Source organism: Calonectris borealis, chromosome 32 (assembly GCF_964195595.1).
Source record: "Calonectris borealis chromosome 32, bCalBor7.hap1.2, whole genome shotgun sequence".
Classification (NCBI taxonomy): domain Eukaryota; kingdom Metazoa; phylum Chordata; class Aves; order Procellariiformes; family Procellariidae; genus Calonectris; species Calonectris borealis.
Window position 1 is genome coordinate 377,928 of NC_134343.1, and position 22,603 is coordinate 400,530.

Consider the following 22,603-nt stretch of genomic DNA (forward strand, 5'->3'; position numbering starts at 1 on the left):
GTGTTGCACAACCGGCCCGGCCCTCGCACGTGGCCCGGGGGGTGATGGAGCCGCGGCAGCGCCCGGTGTGCAAACACTGCGGCACCCACGCAGCAGCCGGCACGGGGCCCCCGGTGTGCACGTGCATGTCCCCGTGCATGTCCCCATGCCCTGAGGTGTGTCCCCAGGCCCTTGTGTGTGGCCCCGTGCATGGCCCCGTGCATGGCCCCGTGCCCTGGTGTGTGTCCCTGCGCCCTCATGCGTGTCCCCATGCATGTCCCCATGCATGTCCCCGTGCCCTGGGGTGTGTCCCCATGGCCCCGTGCATGGCCCCGTGCATGGCCCCGTGCATGGCCCCCTGCCTGCTGCGTGTCCGCAGACCCACGAGGCATTCGAAAAGGGCCACAGGCGGCCGCAGGGCCGCAGCCCCCCCGCAGAGCCCCGAGGGGACAGGAGCAGCCCCGGGGAGGGGACCCAGGGGTGGGGGACAGGGGCTGCACCCCCCCAGCCTCCACCTGCGGTAACGCCCCCGGAATGGCTCGGTGCTGCCCAGCCGGCACGGCATGGCACGGCATGGCACGGCATGGCACGGCACGGCACGGCATGGCACGCACGGCGCAGCATGGCATGGCACTGCACAGCACGGCACGGCGCAGCATGGCACGGCACGGTGCAGCATGGCACGGCACGGCACAGCACGGCACGGCGCAGCATGGCACGGCACGGCACAGCATGGCACGGCACGGTGCAGCATGGCACAGCACGGCACAGCACGGTACAGTGCAGCATGGCACGGCACTGCTCGGCACGGCACAGTGCAGCACGGCACGGCACAGCTTGGCACGGCACAGCATGGTGCAGCACGGCACGGCACAGCACAGCACAGCATGGGACAGCACAGGGCAGCACAGCGCAGCGTGGCACGGCACGGCACAGCATGGCCTGGCACTGCACAGCATCGCACGGCACAGCACGGCACAGCGTGGCACGGCACAGCACGGCACAGCACGGCATATGATGGTGCAGCACAGCCCGGCACGGCCCGGCACGGCCCGGCATGGCCTGGCGCGGCACGGCACGGCCCGGCACGGCCCGGCGCGGCACGGCCCGGCGCGGCACGGCGGCCTGGCCCGGCTGTGCCGGACGGCTGCGGGGGCCCATGGCCCCGCTCGGCCTCGCCGCAGCTGGGCTGGCGCGCGCCGGAGGCCTGATGTCAGCCCGTGCCGCGCCAAGGCTGCCGTCACCGCTGCCCGCACCGCGCCCGGTCACAACCGCTGCCGGATGGGTGCCCAGGGACCCCCACGGCCCCCACGGCACCCCACGGCACCCCACGGCACCCCACGGCCCCCACGGCCCCCACGGCCCCCACGGCACCCCATGGCACCCCACGGCCCCCACGGCCCCCACGGCCCCCCACGGCACCCCATGGCACCCCCTCGGCACCCACAGCCACAGATCGCAGGGGGGGTGGGGGTGGGGTGCAAGGGGGTGCCTGGGGTGGGTGCTGGGGGGGTGGGTGCAGGGGGGGTTGGTGGGGGGTGCAGGAGGGGTGGGTGCAGGGGGGTGGGTGCAAGGGGGTGCCTGGGGTGGGTGCCGGGGGGGTGGGTGCAGGGGGGTGCCCAGGGTGGGTGCCGGGGGGGTTGTGGGGGTGCAGGGGGGGTGTGGGCAGGGGGCTGCCCAAGGGGGGGTGCCAGGGGGGTGGGTGCAGGGGGGGTGCCCAGGGGTGAGTGCAGAGGGGTGGGTGCAGGAGGGTGGGTGGCGGGGGGGTGGGTGCAGGGGGAGGGTGTCGGTGGGGGGTGCAGGGCTGGGGCACAGGCGGGGGTCGCACCCCCCCCCCGTCTGTCCCCGTCCCCGTCCCGCGTGGCCGCGGGGGGGAGGGGGCCGATCGCAGCCCCTGGATCCGGCCCCGCTGGCCCCGGGCCCGCGGTGGCACCGGGAGCCCCGCCAGCCCCCAGCGGGGCCGGGGGGGCGGTGACGTAACGGCAGTGACGTAACGGCCGTGACGGGGGGGGCACCCTGGGGGGCTCCGGGACCCCCCAGCCCTGGGGGGGGGCCGCCTCAGCCCACGGGCCAGCCCTGACCCTGTCCCCACCCCGGGTCCCCACCCCGGGTCCCCACCCCGGGTCCCCAGCACCGTCCCTGTCCCAGCCCCGTGTCCCCACTGGGAGGGTGCAAACTGGGTGCTGGGGTCAACTGGGTGCTGAGGCGAACTGGGTGCTGGGGGGTCCAGACTGGGTGCTGGGGCGAACTGGGTGCTGGGGGGGTGCAAACTGGGTGCTGGGGTGAACTGGGTGCTGGGCTGAACTGGGTGCTGGGGTGAACTGGGTGCTGGGGGGTGCAAACTGGGTGCTGGGCTGAACTGGGTGCTGGGGTGAACTGGGTGCTGGGAGGGTGCAAACTGGGTGCTGGGCTGAATTGGGTGCTGGGGTGAACTGGGTGCTGGGAGGTGCAAACTGGGTGCTGGGGTGAACTGGGTGCTGGGGGGGGTGCAAACTGGGTGCTGAGGTGGACTGGGTGCTGGGGGGGGTGGAAACTGGGTGCTGGGGGGGTGCAAATTGGGTGCTGGGGTGAACTGGGTGCTGGGAGGTGCAAACTGGGTGCTGGGGTGAACTGGGTGCTGGGGGGGTGCAAATTGGGTGCTGAGGTGAACTGGGTGCTGGGGGGGGTGGAAACTGGGTGCTGGGGGGGTGCAAATTGGGTGCTGGGGTGAACTGGGTGCTGGGGGGGTGGAGACTGGGTGCTGGGGGGGTGCCACCCAGCCACGGGGTGCAGCTGGGGGTGGGGTGGGGGGACCCCACGGTGTCACCAGCCCAAAGCAGCGACTCGGGGGCGGCAGGAAATTCCTCGGGCGCGGAAGCCGCCGCCGGGGCCAGGAACGCGCCGACGTTGGCGCAAGCCCCGGTGCCGCGGCCTCGCGCGAGGCCGGTGCTGTCGCATGGGGCCCGTCAACCTTGCACGGGGCCCGGCGACGTCGCATGGCACGGCACGGGGCGTGCAAGCCTTGCACGAGGTGCGTTAACCTCGCACGGGGCACGGCGGTGTTGCACAGGGCGCGCAAGCCTTGCACGGGGTTGCACGGGGTGCGTGGGGGTTGCACGGGGCATGTCGGGGTTGCATGGGATGCATGGCTGTTGCAGAGGGTGCATGGGTGTCGCACAGAGTGCGTGGGTGTTGCACGGGACGTGTGAGCCTTGCACGGGGCACACCAGCCTCGCACGGGGCATGTCGGGGTTGCATGGGATGCATGGCTGCTGCAGAGGGTGCATGGGTGTTGCACGGGCTGCATGGGTGTTGCATGGGCTGCGTGGGTGTTGCACGGGACATGCTGGTGTTGCTCCCGCCGGCCCCTTCCCCTTTCGCTATGAGACGGGGAGGAAGCGCCCCAGCCCCCATGTCGGGGTCCCCCCGCACCCCAGTTCCTCTCCCAGCCCTTTGGGGGGGGCCGGACACCCCCAGGCCTGGAGGGGGGGGGTTGCACCCGGGGGGGGCTCCCAGTGTTGCCTGAGCCCCCCCCGGTGTCTCCCATGTCCAATTTGGGGTCCCCCCCTGGTCCCAGTTTGGGGTCCCCCCAGTCCATCCCATCCTGGTTGGGTCCCCAGGTCCTGGTTCAGCCCCTGCCCCAGTCCCAGTTTGGGGTCACCTGGTCCCAGTTCAGCTCCCCCCAGTCCCAGTTTGGAGTCCCCTGGTTCCAGTTCAGCCTCCCTGTCCTGTTTTGGGGTCCCCTGGTCCCGGTTTGGGGTCCCCTGGCCCCAGTTCAGCTCCCCCCAGTCCCAGTTTGGAGTCCCCTGGTCCCAGTTTGGGGTCCCCTGGTCCCAGTTCAGCCCCCCTGACCCTGGTCTGGGGTCCCCTGGCCCCAGTTTGGGGTCCCCTGGTCCCAGTTCAGTCCCCCCAATCCCTGTTTGGGGTCCCCCGATCCCTGTTTGGGGTCCCTTGGTTGCAGTTCAGCTCCGCCCAGTCCCAGTTTGGAGTCCCCTGGTCCCAGTTCAGCCCCCCTGTCCCGGTTTGGGGTTCCCTGACCCCAGTTTGAGGTCCCCTAGTCCCAGTTCAGCCCACCCCCGTCCCGGTTTTGGGTTCCCTGCTCCCAATTTGGGGTCCCCTGGTCCCAGTTTAGCCCCCTCGGTCCCGGTTTGGGGTTCCCCGGTCCTGGTCCAGCCCCTCTGTCCCGGTTTGGGGTCCCGCCCCAGCTCCATACCCCCCGGTTTGGGGTCCCCTGGTCCCAGTTCAGTCCCCCTGGTCCCAGTTCGGGTCGCCCCAGTCCATCCCTCCCTGTTTCGGGGTCTCCTGGTCCCGGTCCAGACCCCCAGTCCCGGTTCGTGGTCCCCCCCTTCATCCCCCCCCGGTTTGGGGTCCCCCCGGTCCCGTTTCGGGGTCCCTTGGTCCTGGTCCAGACCCCCGGTCCCGTTTCGGGGTCCTCCCCCTCCATCCCCCCCCGGTTCGGGGTCCCCCCGGTCCCGGTCCCGCCCGCCCCGCTCCCGGTTCGGGGTCCCCTCCCTCCATCCCCCCCCGGTTCGGGGTCCCCCGGTCCCACTTTGGGGTCCCCCTCCCTCTACCCCCCCCCGTCCAGCCCCCCCCGGTCCCCGTTCGGGGTCTCCCCCCCTCCAACTCCCCCGGTTCGGGGTCCTCCCTGTCCCGGTTTGGGGTCCCGCCCGGTTCGGGGTCCCCCCGCTCCCGGTCCAGCCCCCCCCCCACACTCCCGGTTCGGGGTCCCCCCCCTCCATCCCCTCCCCGGTTCGGAGTCCCCTCGCTCCCGGTCCAGCCCCCCCCCCCGCTCCCGGTTCGGGGTCCCCCCTGTCCCGGTTTGGGGTCCCTCCGGTGCGGGGTCCCCCCGGTTCCGGTCCAGCCCCCCCCGCGCTCCCGGTCCGGGGCTCCCCCCTCTCCCGCTCCATCCCCCGCCCCCCCCGCCCCCCCCCATCCCCCTCGGGCGCGGTCCGTGCGTCCCGGCAAAAACTTTCCTCCTCCTCCGCCATCCCCGTCCTTCCTCCTCCTCCTCCTCCTCCTCCCCCTCCCCCTTAACCCCTGCCCGGCCCGGCACCGCGGGGCGCAACCGGTGGCTCCGCTCCCCTCCCGGTGGGTCCCGGTGGGTCCCGGGACCGGTCCCGGTCCCGGTCCCGGTACCGGTGGGGGGCGATGGGGGGGCCCAGCCCGGTGCTGCTGGTGCTGCTGGCGGCCACCGCCCTGGGCTCGGGACCGGCCCCGCCCGGTGAGTGGGGGGGGGCCCGGTGGGGTTGGGGGGGGTCCCGGTGTGGGGGGCGTCCCGGTGGCGGGGGGGTCCCGGTGGCGGGGGGTCCCGGTGTGGGAGAGGGTCCTGGGGGGGGGGGGGCGGGTAGGGGGGGTCCCAGGGAGGAGGGGGGGGTCCTGGTGAGGGGGTGGGGGTCCCGGGGGGGGGGCGTCCCGGGGGGGGGGGTCCCGGTGTGGCGGGGGTCCCGGTGGGGGGGGTCCCGGTGGCGGGGGGTCCCGGTGTGGGAGAGGGTCCCGGGGAGGGGGGGGGGGGCCGGGGAGGGGGCGTCCCGGTGAAGAAGGGGGGGGTCCCGGTGAGGGGATGGGGGTCCCGGTGAGGAGGAGGGGGTCCCGGTGAAGGGGGGTCCCGGTGGGGGGGACCGACACCCCCAAGGGCTGCGGGGGGGGCGCGGTGGGGAGGGGCCGGGGGAGAAGAGCTTTGGGGGGGGGGGGGAGACGGGTTTGGGGGGCACCCCCTTTCCGCGGGGTGGGGGGGACGACACCCTTCGGGTGGGGAGCACCCCTTTGCGGGGGGGGGGAAGAAGGGTCCCCTGGGGGTCCCCGCCGTGCCTCAGTTTCCCCGGGGGATGCTCCCCCCCCGCCCCATAGCGGGGCCCGGCTCCCCCCTCCCCCCAGCAGAGGAGGGGTGGGGGGCGCGGGGGGAGGGGTGGGGGGGGCCCACGCTCTGTGTGTCCCCCCCCCGCCCCGGGGCCACCGCCCGTCCCCGCCGTCCGGGCCAGACATCTGGGGCTCGTTATGGCCGGGGGGGTGCGGTGACCACGGCCGGGCCCCCCCGACCCCCCCCCGGGCCCCGTGGAAGGCGGTGGGGGGGGGCACATACCGGGGATGCCTGAAGGCTCCCAGGGGAGCGGGGGGGCCCCGCGGCGGGGCCGTGACCCCCCACTTCCCTTCCCACGCCCCGCCGCGGCCCCCCCCACCCCCCCACCCCGGGGACCCAGGTGGCCGGGAGGGTCCCGTCCCCCCCCCCAACCTCCTGTTGGGGGGCACGATGCCCCCCCCCCGCTTCCCCGGGCACTTGGGGGGTGCTTGGGGGGCTGGTCCTGGGGGTGGGGGGGGGTCCCATAGGGTGGTGGGGGTCCTGGGGGGCAGTGGGGGTCCCAGGGGTGCTGGGGGGCCCAGGGGGGGGTCCCAGGGTGCCGTAGGGGGTCCCGGGGTGCAGTGGGGGATCCCAGGGGGTGGTGGTGGGGGTCCCAGGGTGCTGTGGGGGTCCCAGGGGGTGGTGGGGGTCCCACTGGGGGTCCCAGGGTGCTGTGGGGGGTTCCAGGGGGTGGTGGGGGTCCCGGTGGGGATCCCAGGGTGCTGTGGGGGTCCCAGGGGGTGATGGGGGACCCCCACTGAGGCCCTCCCCCCGCCCCCCCCCCAGCCCTGTCGTTCCTGGAGAACCCCTCCAACGTCACCTCCTCGCTGGGCAAGACGGTGCGGCTGCGGTGCCGGGTGCGGGGGGCCGGGGAGCCCCCCGAGATGGGCTGGCGGCGGGACGGGCGCCCGCTGGAGCTGGCCGACAGCGACCAGGCGCAGGTGCCGCTCAGCGAGGACGTCTGGCTGGGCACCAGCCAGCTCAGGTGGGCCCCGGCGCGGCCGGCACCGCGGCACGGCTGCGGCGGCGTCTTGCGCCGTGCCGTGCCGAGATGCGCCGTGCCATGCCGAGTTGCGCTGTGCCATGCCGAGTTGCGCTGTGCCATGCCGTGTTGCAGCGTGCCATGCTACGGCACACCGTGCCATGTTGCGCTGTGCCATGCCATGTTGCAGCGTGCCGTGCCATGTTGTGCCGTGCCATGCCATGTTGCAGCGTGCCGTGCCGTGTCGCAGCGTGCCGTGCCGTGTCGCACTGTGCCGTGCCGTGTTGCGCCATGCCGTGCCGTGTTGCAGCATGCCGTGTTGCAGCATGCCATGCTATGGCGTGCCGTGCCATGTCGCACCATGCCATGTTGCACCGTGTTGCGCCGGGCCATGCCGTGTTGCGCCATGCCATGTTGTGTTGCACCATGCCATGCCATGTTGCACCGTGTTGCGCCGGGCCATGCCGTGTTGCGCCATGCCGTGTTGCGCCGTGCCATGTCGTGTTGCACCGTGCCGTGCTATGTCGCGCCGTGCCATGCCGTGTTGCCTCAGGCCATGTTGCCCCGTGCCGTGTTGCCCCGTGCCGCGTTGCCCCGTGCCGTGCCATGTCACCCTGTGCCACGTTGCCCCGTGCCGTGTTGCACCGTGCCGTACCATGCCATGCTGCACCGTGCCGTGCCGCATTGCCCCGTGCCACGTCGCCCCGTGCCGCACCATGCCCTGCCGTGTCACCCCGTGCCGTGTCGCCCCGTGCCACGCCGTGCCGTGCCGTGTCACCCCGTGCCGTGTCACCCCGTGCCACGTCGCCCCGTGCCATGCGGCGCGGCGCCTCACGCCGCGGCGTCCCGCAGCATCCCAGCCGTGCAGCCCGCGGACGCGGGGCGCTACCAGTGCTGGGCGCGCGCCGGCGGGGAGCAGCTCCTGTCCACCGAGGCTCACCTGGAGCTGGCGGGTGAGCACCCATGGGTGAGGGTGTGGGGGGGGCACCCCTTGGGACCCCCGGCACCCCGCTGACCACCCACACCCCCCCCAGGGCTCCCCTTCTTCTTGGAGGAGCCGCAGGACCTGGAGGTGGGGGTCGACACCCCCTTCAACCTCAGCTGCGGCGCCCGGGGTCCCCCCGAACCCGTGCGCCTGCTCTGGCTGCGGGACGGGGCCCCCCTCAACTCCCTGGGGGACCCCCTGGCCAGGGCCCCCTCCACGCTGCTGGTCCCCGGTGAGGGGGGCTGGGGGGGGGACGGGGGGGGCTGGGGGCAACGGGGGGAGCTGGGGGCAATGGGGGGGCTGGGGGCAATGGGGATGTTGGGGGGCTGGGGGCAATGGGGGGGCTGGGGGCAACGGGGGGAGCTGGGGGCAATGGGGGAAGCGGGGGGCAATGGAGAGGTTGGGGGGCAGTGGGGTTTGGGGGGGATGGGGGGCTCGGGGGGGTTCGGGGGGGGGCGGCCATCCCCACCCAGCCATGCCGGGGGGGTGGGGGTGGGGGGCCCGCCCTGTCCCGGGTGACTCAGCCCGGGGTGGGGGGGACAGCGGGTGGCCGGAGGTGACGCCACCGTGAGTCACTCGGGGGACCCAGGCGTCCTGGCAGCCCCCCAGCCCCCCCCGCCCGCGCTGGGAACGGGACCCGGGGGGGGGTCCTGGGGGGGGCTGCGCCCCAACGGGGCCATGGGCTGCCGGGGCTGGGGGTCCCGTCCTGCTCACCTGCACGTGGCCCCCCCGGACCCCCCTCCTGGTGCACCTGCACCCCCCTGTGCACCCCCGGTGCACCTGCACCCCCCTGTGCACCCCCCCATGCACCCCCCGTGCACCTGCACCCCCCAACCACTTCTGCACCCCCCATGCACCTGCACCCCCCTGTGCACCCCCCATGCACCTGCACCCCCCTGTGCCCCCCCACCCCCTGTGCACCCCCCATGCACCTGCACCCCCTTGTGCCCCCCCACCCCTCGTGCACCCCCCATGCACCTGCACCCCCCTGTGCCCCCCCACCCCCTGTGCACCCCCCCATGCACCTGCACCCCCCTGTGCCCCCCCACCCCCTGTGCACCCCCCCATGCACCTGCACCCCCCTGTGCCCCCCCACCCCTCATGCACCCCCCACCCCCTTGTGCCCCCCCACCCCCTGTGCACCCCCCCGTGCACCTGCACCCCCTGTGCCCCCCACCCCTTGTGCACCCCCCATGCACCTGCACCCCCTTGTGCCCCCCACCCCTCATGCACCCCCCACCCCCTTGTGCCCCCCCACCCCCTGTGCACCCCCCCATGCACCTGCACCCCCTCGTGCCCCCCCTGCCCCCCCCCCATGCAGCCCCCCCACCCCCTCGTGCAGCCCCCCCCCATGCCCCCCCCTCCAGCCATGCTGTGGGGAGGGGGCCCCCCCAAACACCCCCCCCCCGTCCCCCCCCCAGGCCTGAACCGCAGCAGCTCCTTCTCCTGCGAAGCCCACAACGCCCGCGGCGTCGCCACCTCCCGCACCGCCACCGTCACCGGTGGGTGGGGGTCCCGGCGGGGGGCGGGGGGGGTCCTGGGGGGGCCCTGCTCACTGTGTCCCCCCCCCCCAGTGGTGCCCCAGCGTCCCCGAAACCTGGGGCTGGTGCAGCGGGGGCCGCACTGGCTGGAGGTGGCCTGGGAGCCGGGGGCCAGCGGGGAGACCCCCCTGCACCTCTGCACCCTCCAGGTAGGGGGGCACGGGGGGGATGGGGACATCGGGGGGCATGGGGGGGCATGGGGGGGCACGGGGGGCATGGGGACATGGGGGGACATGGGGGGGCACGGGGGGCATGGGGGGCATGGGGACATGGGGGGACATGGGGGGGCACGGGGGGCATGGGGGGCTTGGGGGGACATGGGGAGTATGGGGGGACATGGGGGGTATGGGGACATGGGGGGACATGGGGGGGCACAGGGGACATGGGGAGTATGGGGGGACATGGGGGGGCATGGGGGTGCACGGGGGGTATGGGGGGACATGGGGGGTATGGGATGTCCCCAAGATCAGGGTGTCCATGGGGACAGGGGTGTCCCCAAGTTTGGGGTGTCCGTGGGGTCAGGGGTGTCCCTGAGTTCGGGGTGCCCATGGGGTCAGAGGTGTCCCCGAGGTGGGGGTGCCCATGAGGTCAGGGGTGTCCCCAAGTTTGGGGTGCCCATGAGGTCAGGGGCGTCCCCGAGGTTGGGGTGCCCATGGGGACAGGGGTGTCCCCGAGGTGGGGGTGCCCATGAGGTCAGGGGTGTCCCTGAGTTCGGGGTGCCCATGGGGTCAGAGGTGTCCCCGAGGTGGGGGTGCCCATGAGGTCAGGGGTGTCCCCGAGGTCGGGGTGCCCATGGGGACAGGGGTGTCCCCAAGTTTGGGGTGTCCGTGGGGTCAGAGGTGTCCCCGAGGTGGGGGTGCCCATGAGGTCAGGGGTGTCCCCGAGGTGGGGGTGCCCATGGGGCCAAAGGCGTCCCCGAGGTGGGGGTGCCCATGGGGCCGGGTTAGGGGGTCCCCGACGACGCGTCCCCGCAGGCGGTGGGCGAGGACGAGGACCTGAGCAGCGTCCCCCCGGGGGGGTTCTACAACCGGGTGGTGCCGGTGCCCCCCTTCACCCACCGCATCGAGGGGCTCCGGCCCTTCGCCGCCTACCGGGCGCGGGTCTCCTGCCGCAGCACCCACGGCCCCTCGCCCTGGACCCACTGGGTGCCCATGGCCACGCTGGAGGGTGGTGAGCTGGGGGGGGGCAGGGGGGGCTGGGTCCTTGGGGGGGGGGGGTTGGGGGTCCCCATGGGGCTGGGGCCCTGAGGTTTGGGGGGGGGGCTGGGTTTGGGGGTCCCCATGGGGCTGGGTTCTGTGGTTTGCGGGGGGGCTGGGTTTGGGGGTCCCCATGGGGCTGGGTTCTGTGGTTTGGGGGGGGGCTGGGTTTGGGGGTCTCCATGGGGCTGGGTTCTGTGGTTTGGGGGGGGGCTGGGTTTGGGGGTCCCCATGGGGCTGGGGCCCTGAGGTTTGGGGGGGGCTGGGTTTGGGGGTCCCCATGGGGCTGGGGCCCTGAGGTTTGGGGGGGGGCTGGGTTTGGGGGTCCCCATGGGGCTGGGTTCTGTGGTTTGGGGGGGCTGGATGTGGGGGTCCCCATGGGACTGGGGTCCTGTGGTTTGGGGGGGCTGGGTTTGGGGGTCCCTGTGGTTTGTGGAGGCTGGATGTGGGGGTCCCCATGGGGCTGGGGCCCTGTGGTTTGGGGGGGGGCGCTGGCTTTGGGGGTCTCCATGGGGCTGGGTTCTGTGGTTTGGGGGGGCTGGATGTGGGGGTCCCCATGTGGCCGGGGCCCTGAGGGCTGGATGTGGGGGTCCCCATGGGGCTGGGGGGGGGATCCCCATGGGGAGGGGGGCCAGGCACCCGGCTGCCTGGGACCCCCAGCTGACCCCCCCCCCCCCCCCCAGCACCGGGGGCCCCCCCCGAGAACGTGACGGCGGAGCGGGACGGCAGCCGGGCGCGGGTGCGGTGGGCGGCGCCGCGGGGGCACCTCAACGGGGTGCTGCGGGGGTACCGGCTGGCCTACCGCAGCGCCCGCGCCCCCGAGGTGCGGCCCACCCCCTGCACCCCATTGCACCCCATTGCACCCCCTGCACCCCCCTGCACCCCCCTGCACCCACTGCACCCATTGCACCCCCCTGCACCCCCTGCACCCCCTGCACCCATTGCACCCCCCTGCACCCTCCGCACCCCCCTGCACCCATTGCACCCCACTGCAATCCATCGCACCCCCGTGCACCCTGTGCACCCCCACACCCCCCGTTGCACCCCACGCACCCTCCTGCACCCCCTCACACCCTCCTGCAACCCATTTCACCGCCCTGCACCCCCCTGCACCCCCCTGCACCCCCCTGCAACCCTCTGCACCTCCCTGCACCCTCTGCACCCCCCGCAACCCATTGCACCCCCCTGCACCCCCCTGCACCCCCTGCAACCCATTGCACCCCCCTGCACCCCCCTGCACCCCCTGCAACCCATTGCACCCCCCTGCACCCCCTTGCACCCACTGCAACCCATTGCACCCCCTGCACCCCCTGCAACCCATTGCACCCCCCTGCACCCACTGCACCCCCTGCAACCCATTGCACCCCTTGCACCCCCCTGCACCCCCTGTCCCCCCTGCACCCCCCAGCACCCCCTGCACCCCCCTGCACCCCCTGCAACCCATTGCACCCCCCTGCACCCCCCTGCACCCCCTGCAACCCATTGCACCCCTTGCACCCCCCTGCCCCCCCTGCACCCCCCAGCACCCCCTGCACCCCATGTCCCCCCCCAGCCCCGCGCTCCCCCCTCGCCCCCCGCAGGTGGTGCTGGACGTGGGGCTGGCGCAGGAGAAGACGCTGGAGCTGGCGCCGGCGGTGCGGAACCTGTCGGTGCGCGTGTCCCCCTACACCCGGGCGGGGGACGGGCCTGGAGCCCCCCCGTCCTGCTGCTCGCCCGTGAGTGACCGCACCCCGGCCCCAGCACCCCACATCCCCAGCACCCCCACGTCCCCAGCACCCCCATCTCCTTGTCCCCAGCACCCCCACGTCCCCAGCACCCCCACGTCCCCAGCACCCCCATGTCCTTGTCCCCAGCACCCCCACGTCCCCAGCACCCCCACATCCCCAGCACCCCCACGTCCCCAGCACCCCCATGTCCTTGTCCCCAGCACCCCCACGTCCCCAGCACCCCCACATCCCCAGCACCCCCACGTCCCCAGCACCCCCATGTCCTTGTCCCCAGCACCCCCACGTCCCCAGCACCCCCACATCCCCAGCACCCCCATGTCCCAGCACCCCCATGTCCTTGTCCCCAGCACCCCCACGTCCCCAGCACCCCCATGTCCTTGTCCCCAGCACCCCCACATCCCCAGCACCCCCACGTCCCCAGCACCCCCATGTCCTTGTCCCCAGCACCCCCACGTCCCCAGCACCCCCACATCCCCAGCACCCCCACGTCCCCAGCACCCCCATGTCCTTGTCCCCAGCACCCCACGTCCCCAGCACCCCACATCCCCAGCCACCCCCACATCCCCAGCACCCCCATGTCCTTGTCCCCAGCACCCCCACATCCCCAGCACCCCCATGTCCTTGTCCCCAGCACCCCCACGTCCCCAGCACCCCCACATCCCCAGCACCCCCACATCCCCAGCACCCCCATGTCCTTGTCCCCAGCACCCCCACATCCCCAGCACCCCCACATCCTTGTCCCCAGCACCCCCACATCCCCAGCACCCCCATGTCCCCGTCCCCAGCACCCCCACATCCCCAGCACCCCCATGTCCCTGTCCCCCAACATCTCCCACCTCAACGTCCCCTTGACCCCTGACGTCCCCGTGTCCCCAACGTCCCCACAGCTGGAGAGGCACCGCTGGAGACGCAGCCAGGTGAGGAGCCTGCGGGGGGGGGGGGGATGGGGATGGGGTGGGAATGGGGTTGGGATTGGGATGGGGATGGGGATGGGATGGGGATGGGGTTGGGATTGGGATGGGGATGGGGTGGGGATGGGATTGGGATGGGGTGGGATGGAGATGAGGATGGGATGGGGATGGGATGGGAATGGGGTTGGGATTGGGATGGGATGGGGTGGGATGGGATTGGGATTGGGATGGGGATGGGATTGGGATGGGATGGGGTGGGATGGGATTGGGATGGGAATGGGGTTGGGATTGGGATGGGATGGGGATGGGAATGGGGTTGGGATTGGGATGGGATGGGGTGGGATGGGATTGGGATGGGGATGGGATTGGGATGGGATGGGGTGGGATGGGATTGGGATGGGAATGGGGTTGGGATTGGGATGGGATGGGGATGGGGATGGGATGGGGATGGGATGGGGATGGGGATGGGATGGGATGGGGTGGGATGGGATGGGGATGGGGATGGGAATGGGGATGGGGATGGGGATGGGATGGGGTGGGATGGGATGGGGTGGGATGGGATGGGGATGGGATGGGATGGGGATGGGGATGGGGATGGGATGGGGTGGGATGGGATGTGGTGGGATGGGATGGGATGGGGTGAGGACGAGGACGAGGATGAGGAGGGCGGGGGGCGGGGCCGGGCGGTGGTGGCCCCCCCCCACGCCCCCGTCCCCAGCAGTGCTCCCGGCGCCGGGGCTGGCCCGGGGCTGGTGGCCGGCGGTGCTGGCCCTCGCCGTGCTGGCCGGCCTGGCCCTGGCCCTCGGCGTCCTGGCGGCGCGGCGCCGGCGGAAGGAGACGCGCTTTGGGTGAGCGGGACCCCCCTCCCCCGGCGCGGGGCCCCCCCCGCCCCCCCCCGCTGCAGCCGCCTGTGTCCCCCCAGGGAGGCCTTCGCGCCCCGCGGGGAGCCGGCGGTGCAGTACCGCGTGCGCAGCTCCTACAGCCGCCGCACCACCGAGGCCACGCGTGAGTGTCCCCCGCCCCGCACGCGTGTCCCCGCGTCCCCACGTCCCCCCGTCCCCCTGCACCACATCCCCCCACACCACATCCCCCCATCCCCTGTCCCCGTGTCCCCATGTCCCCCCATCCCCCTGCACCGTGTCCCCCATCCCCCCGCACCACATCCCCCCACACCACATCCCCCCATCCCCTGTCCCCATGTCCCCATGTCCCCATGTCCCTGTGTCCCCACGTCCCCCCATCCCCCTGCACCACATCCCCCCACACCACATCCCCCCATCCCCTGTCCCCATGTCCCCATGTCCCGATGTCCCCGTGTCCCCATGTCCCTGTGTCCCCATGTCCCCCCATCCCCCTGCACCACATCCCCCCACACCACATCCCCCCATCCCCTGTCCCCATGTCCCTGTGCCCCCACGTCCCCATGCCCCCATGTCCCCACGTCCCCCCATCCCCCTGCACCACATCCCCCCACACCACATCCCCCCATCCCCTGTCCCCATGTCCCCATGCCCCCATGTCCCCATGCCCCCATGTCCCCATGTCTCCCCTGTCCCCCTGCACCACATCCCCCTGTCCCCCCATCCCCCTGTCCCCCTGCACTGTGTCCCCATGTCCCCCTGCACCCTTGCACTGTGTCCCCACGTCCCCACGTCCCCACGTCCCCATGTCCCCACGTCCCCACATCCCCATGCACCGCGTCCTCATGTCCCCACGTCCCCATGTCCCCACGTCCCCATGTCCCCACGTCCCCATGCACCATGTCCCCACGTCCCCATGTCCCCACGTCCCCATGCACCATGTCCCCGTGTCCCCACGTCCCCATGCACCGCATCCCCACGTCCCCATGTCCCCACGTCCCCACGTCCCCATGCACCGCGTCCCCATGTCCCCACGCACCACGTCCCCATGCACCACATCCCCACGTCCCCACATCCCCACGCACCACGTCCCCACGTCCCCCCGTCCCCCTGCACCCATCCCCAGTGCCATCCCCGTCCCCGAGCCGGGGGTTGCGGTCCCCGGGGTGGCGGCGGTGGCGGTGGCGGTGGCGGTGGCAGTGGTGGTGGCGGTGGCGGCGGTGGCGGCGGTGGCAGTGGTGGTGGCGGTGGCGGCGGTGGCGGCGGTGGCGGCGGTGGCAGCGGTGGCATCGCCCCGTCCCCGCAGTGAACAGCCTGGGCATCAGCGAGGAGCTGAAGGAGAAGCTGCGGGACGTCATGGTCGACCGGCACCGCGTGGCGCTGGGCAAGACCCTGGGCGAGGGTGGGTGCCGGTGGGGTCCCCCTTCCGTGGGGCACCCCCGTAGCGGGGTCCCCCTCCCCCCGTAGCACCCCCAGCCCCCCACCCCCCCCATTTCCCGCAGGGGAGTTCGGCTCCGTCATGGAGGGGCAGCTCAACCAGGACAACTGCGTCCTCAAAGTGGCCGTCAAGACGATGAAGAGTGGGTGCAGCCCCCCTCCTCCGGGTCCCCTGGGCCCCCCCGGGCCCCCCCAAGTCCCTCTCTGACCCCCCCCCCCCCACCAGTCGCCATCTGCACCCGGGGGGAGCTGGAGGACTTCCTCAGCGAGGCCGTCTGCATGAAGGAGTTCGACCACCCCAACGTCATGAAGCTGATCGGTGAGGGACCCCCCGGGACCCCCGCGGGGACGGGGGGACCCCCAGGACCCCCGCGGGGACAGGGGCTGCTGGGACCCCCATGGGGAGGGGGGACCCCCGGGACCCCCGCGGGGACAGGGGCTGCCGGGATCCCCATGGGGAGGGGGGACTCCGGTGGGGAGGGGGTGCTGGTAGGACCCCCATGGGGAGGGGGGACCCCCGCGGGGACAGGGGGACCCCCGGGACCCCCGCGGGGACAGGGGCTGCTGGGACCCCCATGGGGAGGGGGGACCCCCGGGACCCCCGCGGGGACAGGGGCTGCTGGGACCCCCATGGGGAGGGGGGACCCCCAGGATCCCCATGGGGAAGGGGGGACCCCTGGGACCCCCGATGGGACAGGGGCTGCCAGGAACCCCATGGGGAGGGGGGACCCCTGGGACCCCCATGGGGAAGGGAGACCCCCCACGACCCCCACAGGGATGGGGGGACCCCCAGGACCCCCAAGGGGACAGGGGCTGCCGGGATCCCCATGGGGAGGGGGGACCCCTGGGACCCCCGTGGGGATGGGGGGGACCCCCAAAACCCAACTGGGTTCAGGAGAGGGGCCTCGTCCTGGGGTCTGTACCCCCATAAGGGTCTGCACCCCAATAGGGGTCTGCACCCCAATAGGGGTCTTCAGCCCAGCTGGGGTCTGCACCCCCTTTTAGGGTCTGTACCCCACATTGGGGTCTGCACCCCATATTGGGGTCTGCACCCCAAATTAGGGGCTGCACCCCATAATAGGGTCTGCACCCCAATACGGGTCTGTACCCCAGATTATGTATATATCCCAATAGGGGTCTGCACCCCACAATGGGGTCTGCACCCCAAATTAGGGGCTGCACCCCATATTAGGGTCTACACCCCAATAGGGATCTGTGCCCCAGATTAGGTCTGTACCCCAATAGGGGTCTGCACCCCACAATGTGCTCTGCACCCCAAATTAGGGGCTGCACCTCATATTGCTGCCTGCACCCCATATTGGGATCTGCTGTGCTTTTGGGGGGGGTCCCGGGGGTCCCAGCCGTGCATGGCTGACTCCCGGGGCAGGGGTGTGCCTGCAGAGTTGGGGTGCTGAGGGGCTCCCCGCGCCCGTCGTCATCCTCCCCTTCATGAAGCACGGGGACCTGCACAGCTTCCTGCTCTACTCCCGCCTGGGGGACAGCCCCGTGGTCAGCCGGGGGCCGGGGGGCTCGGGGGGGCTCGGGGGGCTCAGGGAATGTGGGGGTACGGGGGGGCTGGGGGCTCAGGGGGGCTGGGGGGGCTCAGGGAAGGTGGGGATCCAGGGGGGTCTGGGGAACTTGGGGTTCAAAGGAGTCTGGGGGGAGGCTGGGGGGTCTGGGGGGTGCTTGGAGGGATGTGAGGGGATCAGGGGGACTTGGGGTTCAAGGGGGCTTGGGGGCTCTGGGGAACTCAGGGGGGCTTGGGGAGGGTGGGGGTCCAGGGGTTCCGGGGGATTTGGGGGGAGGGCTTGGAGGGGTGTGGGGGATTGGGGGGACTTGGGGTTCAAGGGGGCTCAAGGAGTCTGGGGGGTTCTGGGGGCTCAGGGGGGCTCAAGGGAGCTCAGGGAGGGTGGGGATCCAAGGGGGGTTCAAGGGAGTCTGGGGGGGTCTGGGGGGGTTCAGGGGGGGCTTGGAGTGGTTCAGGGGGGTGGAAGAGTCTGGGGGGCTCAGGGGGGTCTGGGAGGGGTTGTTTGGGGGGGGCTGTGGGGGCCTCTGGGGGTCCGAGGGCGTGGGGGGGTCTGGGGGACACGGGGGCCCCGTGGCGGCCGCGGGTGGGGTCGAGCAGGGTGGCCCCCCCCAGGTGCTGCCGCCGCGGAGGCTGGTGGGGTTCATGGCCGACATCGCGGCGGGGATGGCCTACCTGAGCCGCAGGAACTTCGTCCACCGCGACCTGGCCGCCAGGAACTGCATGTGGGGAGCGGGGGGACACGGGGGGACATGGGGGCATGGGGGGTACAGGGGGCATGGGACATGGGGGGACATGGGGGGCATGGGGGGTATGGGGGGTACAGGGGGCATGGGGACACGGGGGGCATGGTGGACATGGGGGGCATGGGGGGTTACAGAGGGCATGGGGACACGGGGGGGCATGGGGGGACACGGGGGACATGGGGGACACGGGGGACATGGGAGGACATGGGGGACATAGGGGACACGGGGGACATGGGGGGACACGGGGGACATGGGGGACACGGGGGACATGGGAGGACATGGGGGACATAGGGGACACGGGGGACATGGGGGGACACGGGGGACATGGGGGACACGGGGGACATGGGGGACACGGGGACACGGGGCTGGGGATGAGGAGGGGTGGGATGAGGCGGTGGGGACACGGGGCGGCAGCTGACGGGGTGGCAGGGTGACAAATTGAGGGGTGACCCCCCCCCCCGCGCCCCCAGGCTGGACGAGCGCCTGCGGGTCTGCGTGGCCGACTTCGGGCTCTCCAAGCAGATGGGGGGGGGCCAGTACTACCGGCAGGGCCGGGTGGCCCCCGTCCCCGTCAAGTGGGTGGCCCTGGAGAGCCTGGCCGACCGCGTCTACACCACCAAGAGCGACGTGGTGAGACCCCCCCCAGCCCCCCGGCCAATGGGAGCGGGGTCTGGGGGGGATCCCAGCCCCCCCGGCCAATGGGAGGGGGGTCTGGGGGGGATCCCAGCCCCCCTGGCCAATGGGAGGGGGGTCTGGGGGGGATCCCAGCTCCCCGGCCAGTGGGAGGGGGAGTCTGGGGTGGATCCCAGCCCCCTGGCCAATGGGAGGGGGTCTGGGGGGGATCCCAGCCCCCCTGGCCAATGGGAGGGGGGTCTGGGGGGGATCCCAGCCCCCTGGCCAATGGGAGGGGGTCTGGGGGGGATCCCAGCCCCCCTGGCCAATGGGAGGGGGGTCTGGGGGGGATCCCAGCCCCCCCGGCCAATGGGAGCAGGGTCTGGGGGGGATCCCAGCCCCCCCAGCCAATGGGAGGGGGGTCTGGGGGGGATCCCAGCCGCCCCGGCCAATGGGAGGGGGGTTTGGGGTGGATCCCAGCTCCCCAGCCAATGGGAGGGGGGTCTGGGGGGGATCCCAGCCGCCCCGGCCAATGGGAGGGGGGTCTGGGGGGGATCCCAGCTCCCTGACCAATGGGAGGGGGCGTGCGGGTGGATCCTGGTTGCAGAGGAGAGGGGGGGATTGGGGGGATACCGGGGGGGGGTATGGGGGGGTTCTGGGGGGGATCAGGGGGTGTGGGGGGATCCTGAGGGGATCAAGGGGTGTGGGGGGGATCCCAGGGGGTTGTGGGGGGGATCCTGGGGGAGATCAGGGGTGTTGGATCAAGGGGTGTGGGGGGGATCCCAGGGGGTTGTGGGGGGGATCCTGGGGGAGATCAGGGGGTGCTGGGGGATCCCAGGGGTGTGTTGGGGGGGGATGCTGGGGGGGATCAGGAGGGTGCGGGGGGATCCTGGGGGGGGGGTGCGGGGGGTGCCGGGGTGCAGGTGGATCCCAGCCCCCCCCCGCAGTGGTCCTTCGGGGTGACGATGTGGGAGATCGCCACGCGGGGCCAGACCCCCTACCCCGGGGTGGAGAACAGCGAGGTCTACGACTACCTGCGGCAGGGCCACCGCCTGCGCGCCCCCCCCCTCTGCCCCCCCCACCTGTGAGTGCCCCCCCCGGGGCCCCCCAGGACCCCCCCAACCCTCCCGGACCCCCCCAAGACTCCCCCATCCCTCCCAGACCCCCCCCCCAATCCCCTGCCACCCCCCTGCATCCCCCATGTCCCCCCAGGGCCATCCCCCCCCTCTGCCCCCCCCACCTGTGAGTGCCCCCCCCCAGAACCCCCTGCCACCCCCCCCCCGCATCCCCCATGTCCCCCCCAAACCCACCAAGCCCCTGGGACCCCCAAACCAGTCTCCCCAATCCCCTTGGGACCACCCACAGCCCCCCCCCCCCCAGCGCCCCCCAACCCCTGCGACCTCGATCACCCCCAGCCCCCCCCCAATCCCCTTGGGGGCCCCCAAGCCCCTGGGACCCTCCTGAGACCCCCAGAGCCCCCCCAAGCCCCTGGGACCCCCCGAGACCGCCCAGGAACCCCCCGAGCCCCTGGGACCCCCCGTGAGACCCCTGGGACCCCCCCCTTGAGCCCCTGGGACCCCTCCTGAACCCCCCAGGACCCCCCCAATCCCCTTGGGGCCCCGCCAAGCCCCTGGGACCCTCCTGAGCCCCCCGGGACCCCCCCCCCAAAGCCCCCCAAGCCCCTTCAAGCCCCATGCGATCCTGTCCCCCCCCCCCATTTTGGGGGCTCCCCCCTGCCCCCCCAGGTACGAGCTGATGCGCCGGTGCTGGGCCGTGGACCCCCGAGAGCGACCGAGCTTCGAGGAGTTGGGGGGGGCCCTGGGGGCCGCCCTGCGGGGGCTGCCCCCCCCCACCCCCCCCGACCCCCTTTACGTCAACATGGAGGAGGGGGGGGCCGCCGGGGGCCCCCCCACCTTAAGCAAGGATGGAGGGGATCCCCCGGCCCCCCCCGCGTCCCCCCCACCCGAGGGGGCTCCCGGGCGCTATGTGGTGTGTCCGGCCCCCCCGAAAGTGGGCGCCCCCCCGGGGACCCCCCAGCCCCTTGCGCTGCCTCTGAGGAGGGGGCTTGAGTGGGGTGTCCCCCCCCCCCCAGCTGCCTCACTGCCAGGGCCCCCCGTGCCTCTCCGCTCGCTGGACGGACTCGGGGTGCCTCCCCCCCCGAGGGAAGGGGCCCCCCCAAGTGCTAGGGCATCCCGGGGACCCCCACCAAGGGCAGGGACCCCCCCCCCAGGTAAGGGCATCCCAGGGACCCCCCCGAGGGCTGGGGTCCCCCCGGGACACCCCCCACAAGTACTAGGGCATTCCGGCCCCCCCCCGAGGGACAGGGCCCCCCCCAGGTACTAGGGCGTCCTGGGGACCCCCCCCCCAGACACCCCCAGGCTCTTGGAGCATCCTGGGGACCCCCCCGAGGGCTGAGATCCCCCCCCAGGTACTAAGGGCACCCAGGGACCCCCCCCAAGGGCAGGGACCCCCCCCAGGTACCAGGGCACCCAGGGGCCCCCCCCGAGGGCAGGGACCCCCCACCAGGACCCCCCCCAGGTACTACGGCCCCAGGGACCCCCCCAAGGGCAGGGACCCCCCAAGGGCCCCTCCCGGGGCCCCCCCCAGGTACCAGGGCACCCAGGGACCCACCCCCGAGGGCAGGACCCCCCCCGGGACCCCCCCCAAGGGCCCCCCCATGTACTAGGGCATCCCAGGGACCCCCCCCACAAAGGGCAGGGACCCCCCCGGGCCCCCCCCAGGGACCAGGGCACCCAGGGACCCCCCCCAAGGGTACGGACCCCCCCCGACCCCCCCCCCGATACCAGGGCACCCAGGGACGCCCCCCCAAGGGTAGGGACCCCCCGGGCCCCCCCCCAAGGGCCCCCCATGTACTAGGGCATCCCCGGGCCCCCCCCCACAAAGGGCAGGGACCCCCCCGGGCCCCCCCCCAGGTACCAGGGCACCCAGGGACCCCCCCCCCAAGGGTAGGGGCCCCCCCGGGCCCCCCTCCCAGCACCGAAGCCCCCCCCAGGGACCCCTCCAAAGGCCAGAAGCCCCCCCCGGCCCCCCCCCCCCTGCACTTTACGTGGCCTCGGGACCCCCGGGAGGGGGTGACCCGCTGGCTGCCCCCCCGGGGGGCCGGGGGGGGCCCCATGTGTGTGTCCCCCCCCCCCACGCCGGCCCCCCAATAAAGCCCCTTGTCCTGCACCCACCTCGGCTGCGGGGGGGGGGACACACACGGGGGGGCGTGGGGGGGCACGGGGGGGCGTGGGGGACGCGGGGGGGGTGTGAGGGGACGTGGGGGGGACCCGGGGGGCCGTAGGGGGGTCATGAGGGGATGGGGGGGGCTCGGGGGGGGCGGGGCGGGGACACGGGGGGGCGTGGGGGGGCCATGAGGGGATGGGGGGGGCTCGGGGGGGGCGGGGGGGGACACGGGGGGGCGTGGGGGGGCCATGAGGGGATGGGGGGGGTTCGGGGGGGGCATGAGGGGATGGGGGGGACACGGGGGGGCAGGGGGGTCATGAGGGGACGAGGGGGCTCAAGGGGGTGGGGGAGGACACGGGGGGGCAGGGGGGGTCATGAGGGGACGAGGGGGCTCAAGGGGGGTGGGGGGGGACACGGGGGGTTGGGGGGGCCATGAGGGGACGGGGGGGCCCAGGGGGGCGGGGTTTGGGGTTCGGGCTTCGAAAAAGCGCCCGGGTTTCGGCCAATGGGAGCGCGTGGCTGCCCGCGGCCAGCCAATAGGAGGCCGGCTCTCGTTGCTAGGCAGCGAGGGGCGGTAGCACGCGTAGACGCCGCCGGGGTTCCGCCAATGGCGCCGCGCCCGCCCCAGCCCGCCCGCGGCTCCGCCAATGGGAGGCAGCAGGACAGCTTCGGGCCCGCCCCCGGGCGGCCAATGGAGACGCGCTGGGCTCGCCCCGCCCTCCGTGCGAGAGCAGCCAGTGGGAAGTGAGCGCCTTCCCTGTGGGCCCGCCCTCGCCCTGACAGGCAGGGAAGCCAGCCAATGGAAGTGCAGCTAGGGCGCGGTGCCGCGCTCATTTCTATTGGCCAGAAGGCCGCGTGCGCCCGCCCTCTCCCCGTGTCAATCAAGACGGCTCCCGGGGGCTGGCCCCAGCGGCGCGGAGGGAGGAGCCAAATCCCGTTCCAGCCAATGAGAAGCGGCGTTACAGCGTCACTCCCACTCTCGCCCAATGAGGGCCCGCTTTGCAAAGCGGGACTGAGCGGGGAGCTGGGCGAGAGAGGCGGGGCCGGCGCGGAGGGGCGGGAACAGCGTGAAGCCCAATGGGGAGGCGCGTTACAGGTGGC

The 22,603-nt window shown here is 73.5% G+C and overlaps 1 protein-coding gene across 1 annotated transcript; it reads left to right on the top strand.

Annotated features, from left to right (window-relative positions):
- The first annotated feature begins 993 nt into the window (after positions 1-993).
- AXL (AXL receptor tyrosine kinase) lies at positions 994-22,492 on the top strand. The gene is made up of 20 exons (XM_075134339.1): positions 994-1,264; positions 6,581-6,779; positions 7,629-7,729; positions 7,811-7,993; positions 9,183-9,263; positions 9,336-9,451; positions 10,277-10,472; positions 11,182-11,321; positions 12,079-12,226; positions 13,837-13,984; positions 14,059-14,141; positions 15,303-15,398; positions 15,499-15,576; positions 15,660-15,752; positions 16,821-16,942; positions 17,574-17,683; positions 18,175-18,334; positions 19,264-19,400; positions 20,062-20,326; positions 22,286-22,492. The coding sequence occupies exons 1-20, from the start codon at positions 994-996 to the stop codon at positions 22,490-22,492; spliced, it is 2,934 nt and encodes a 977-aa protein (XP_074990440.1).
- The last annotated feature ends 111 nt before the right edge of the window (positions 22,493-22,603 follow it).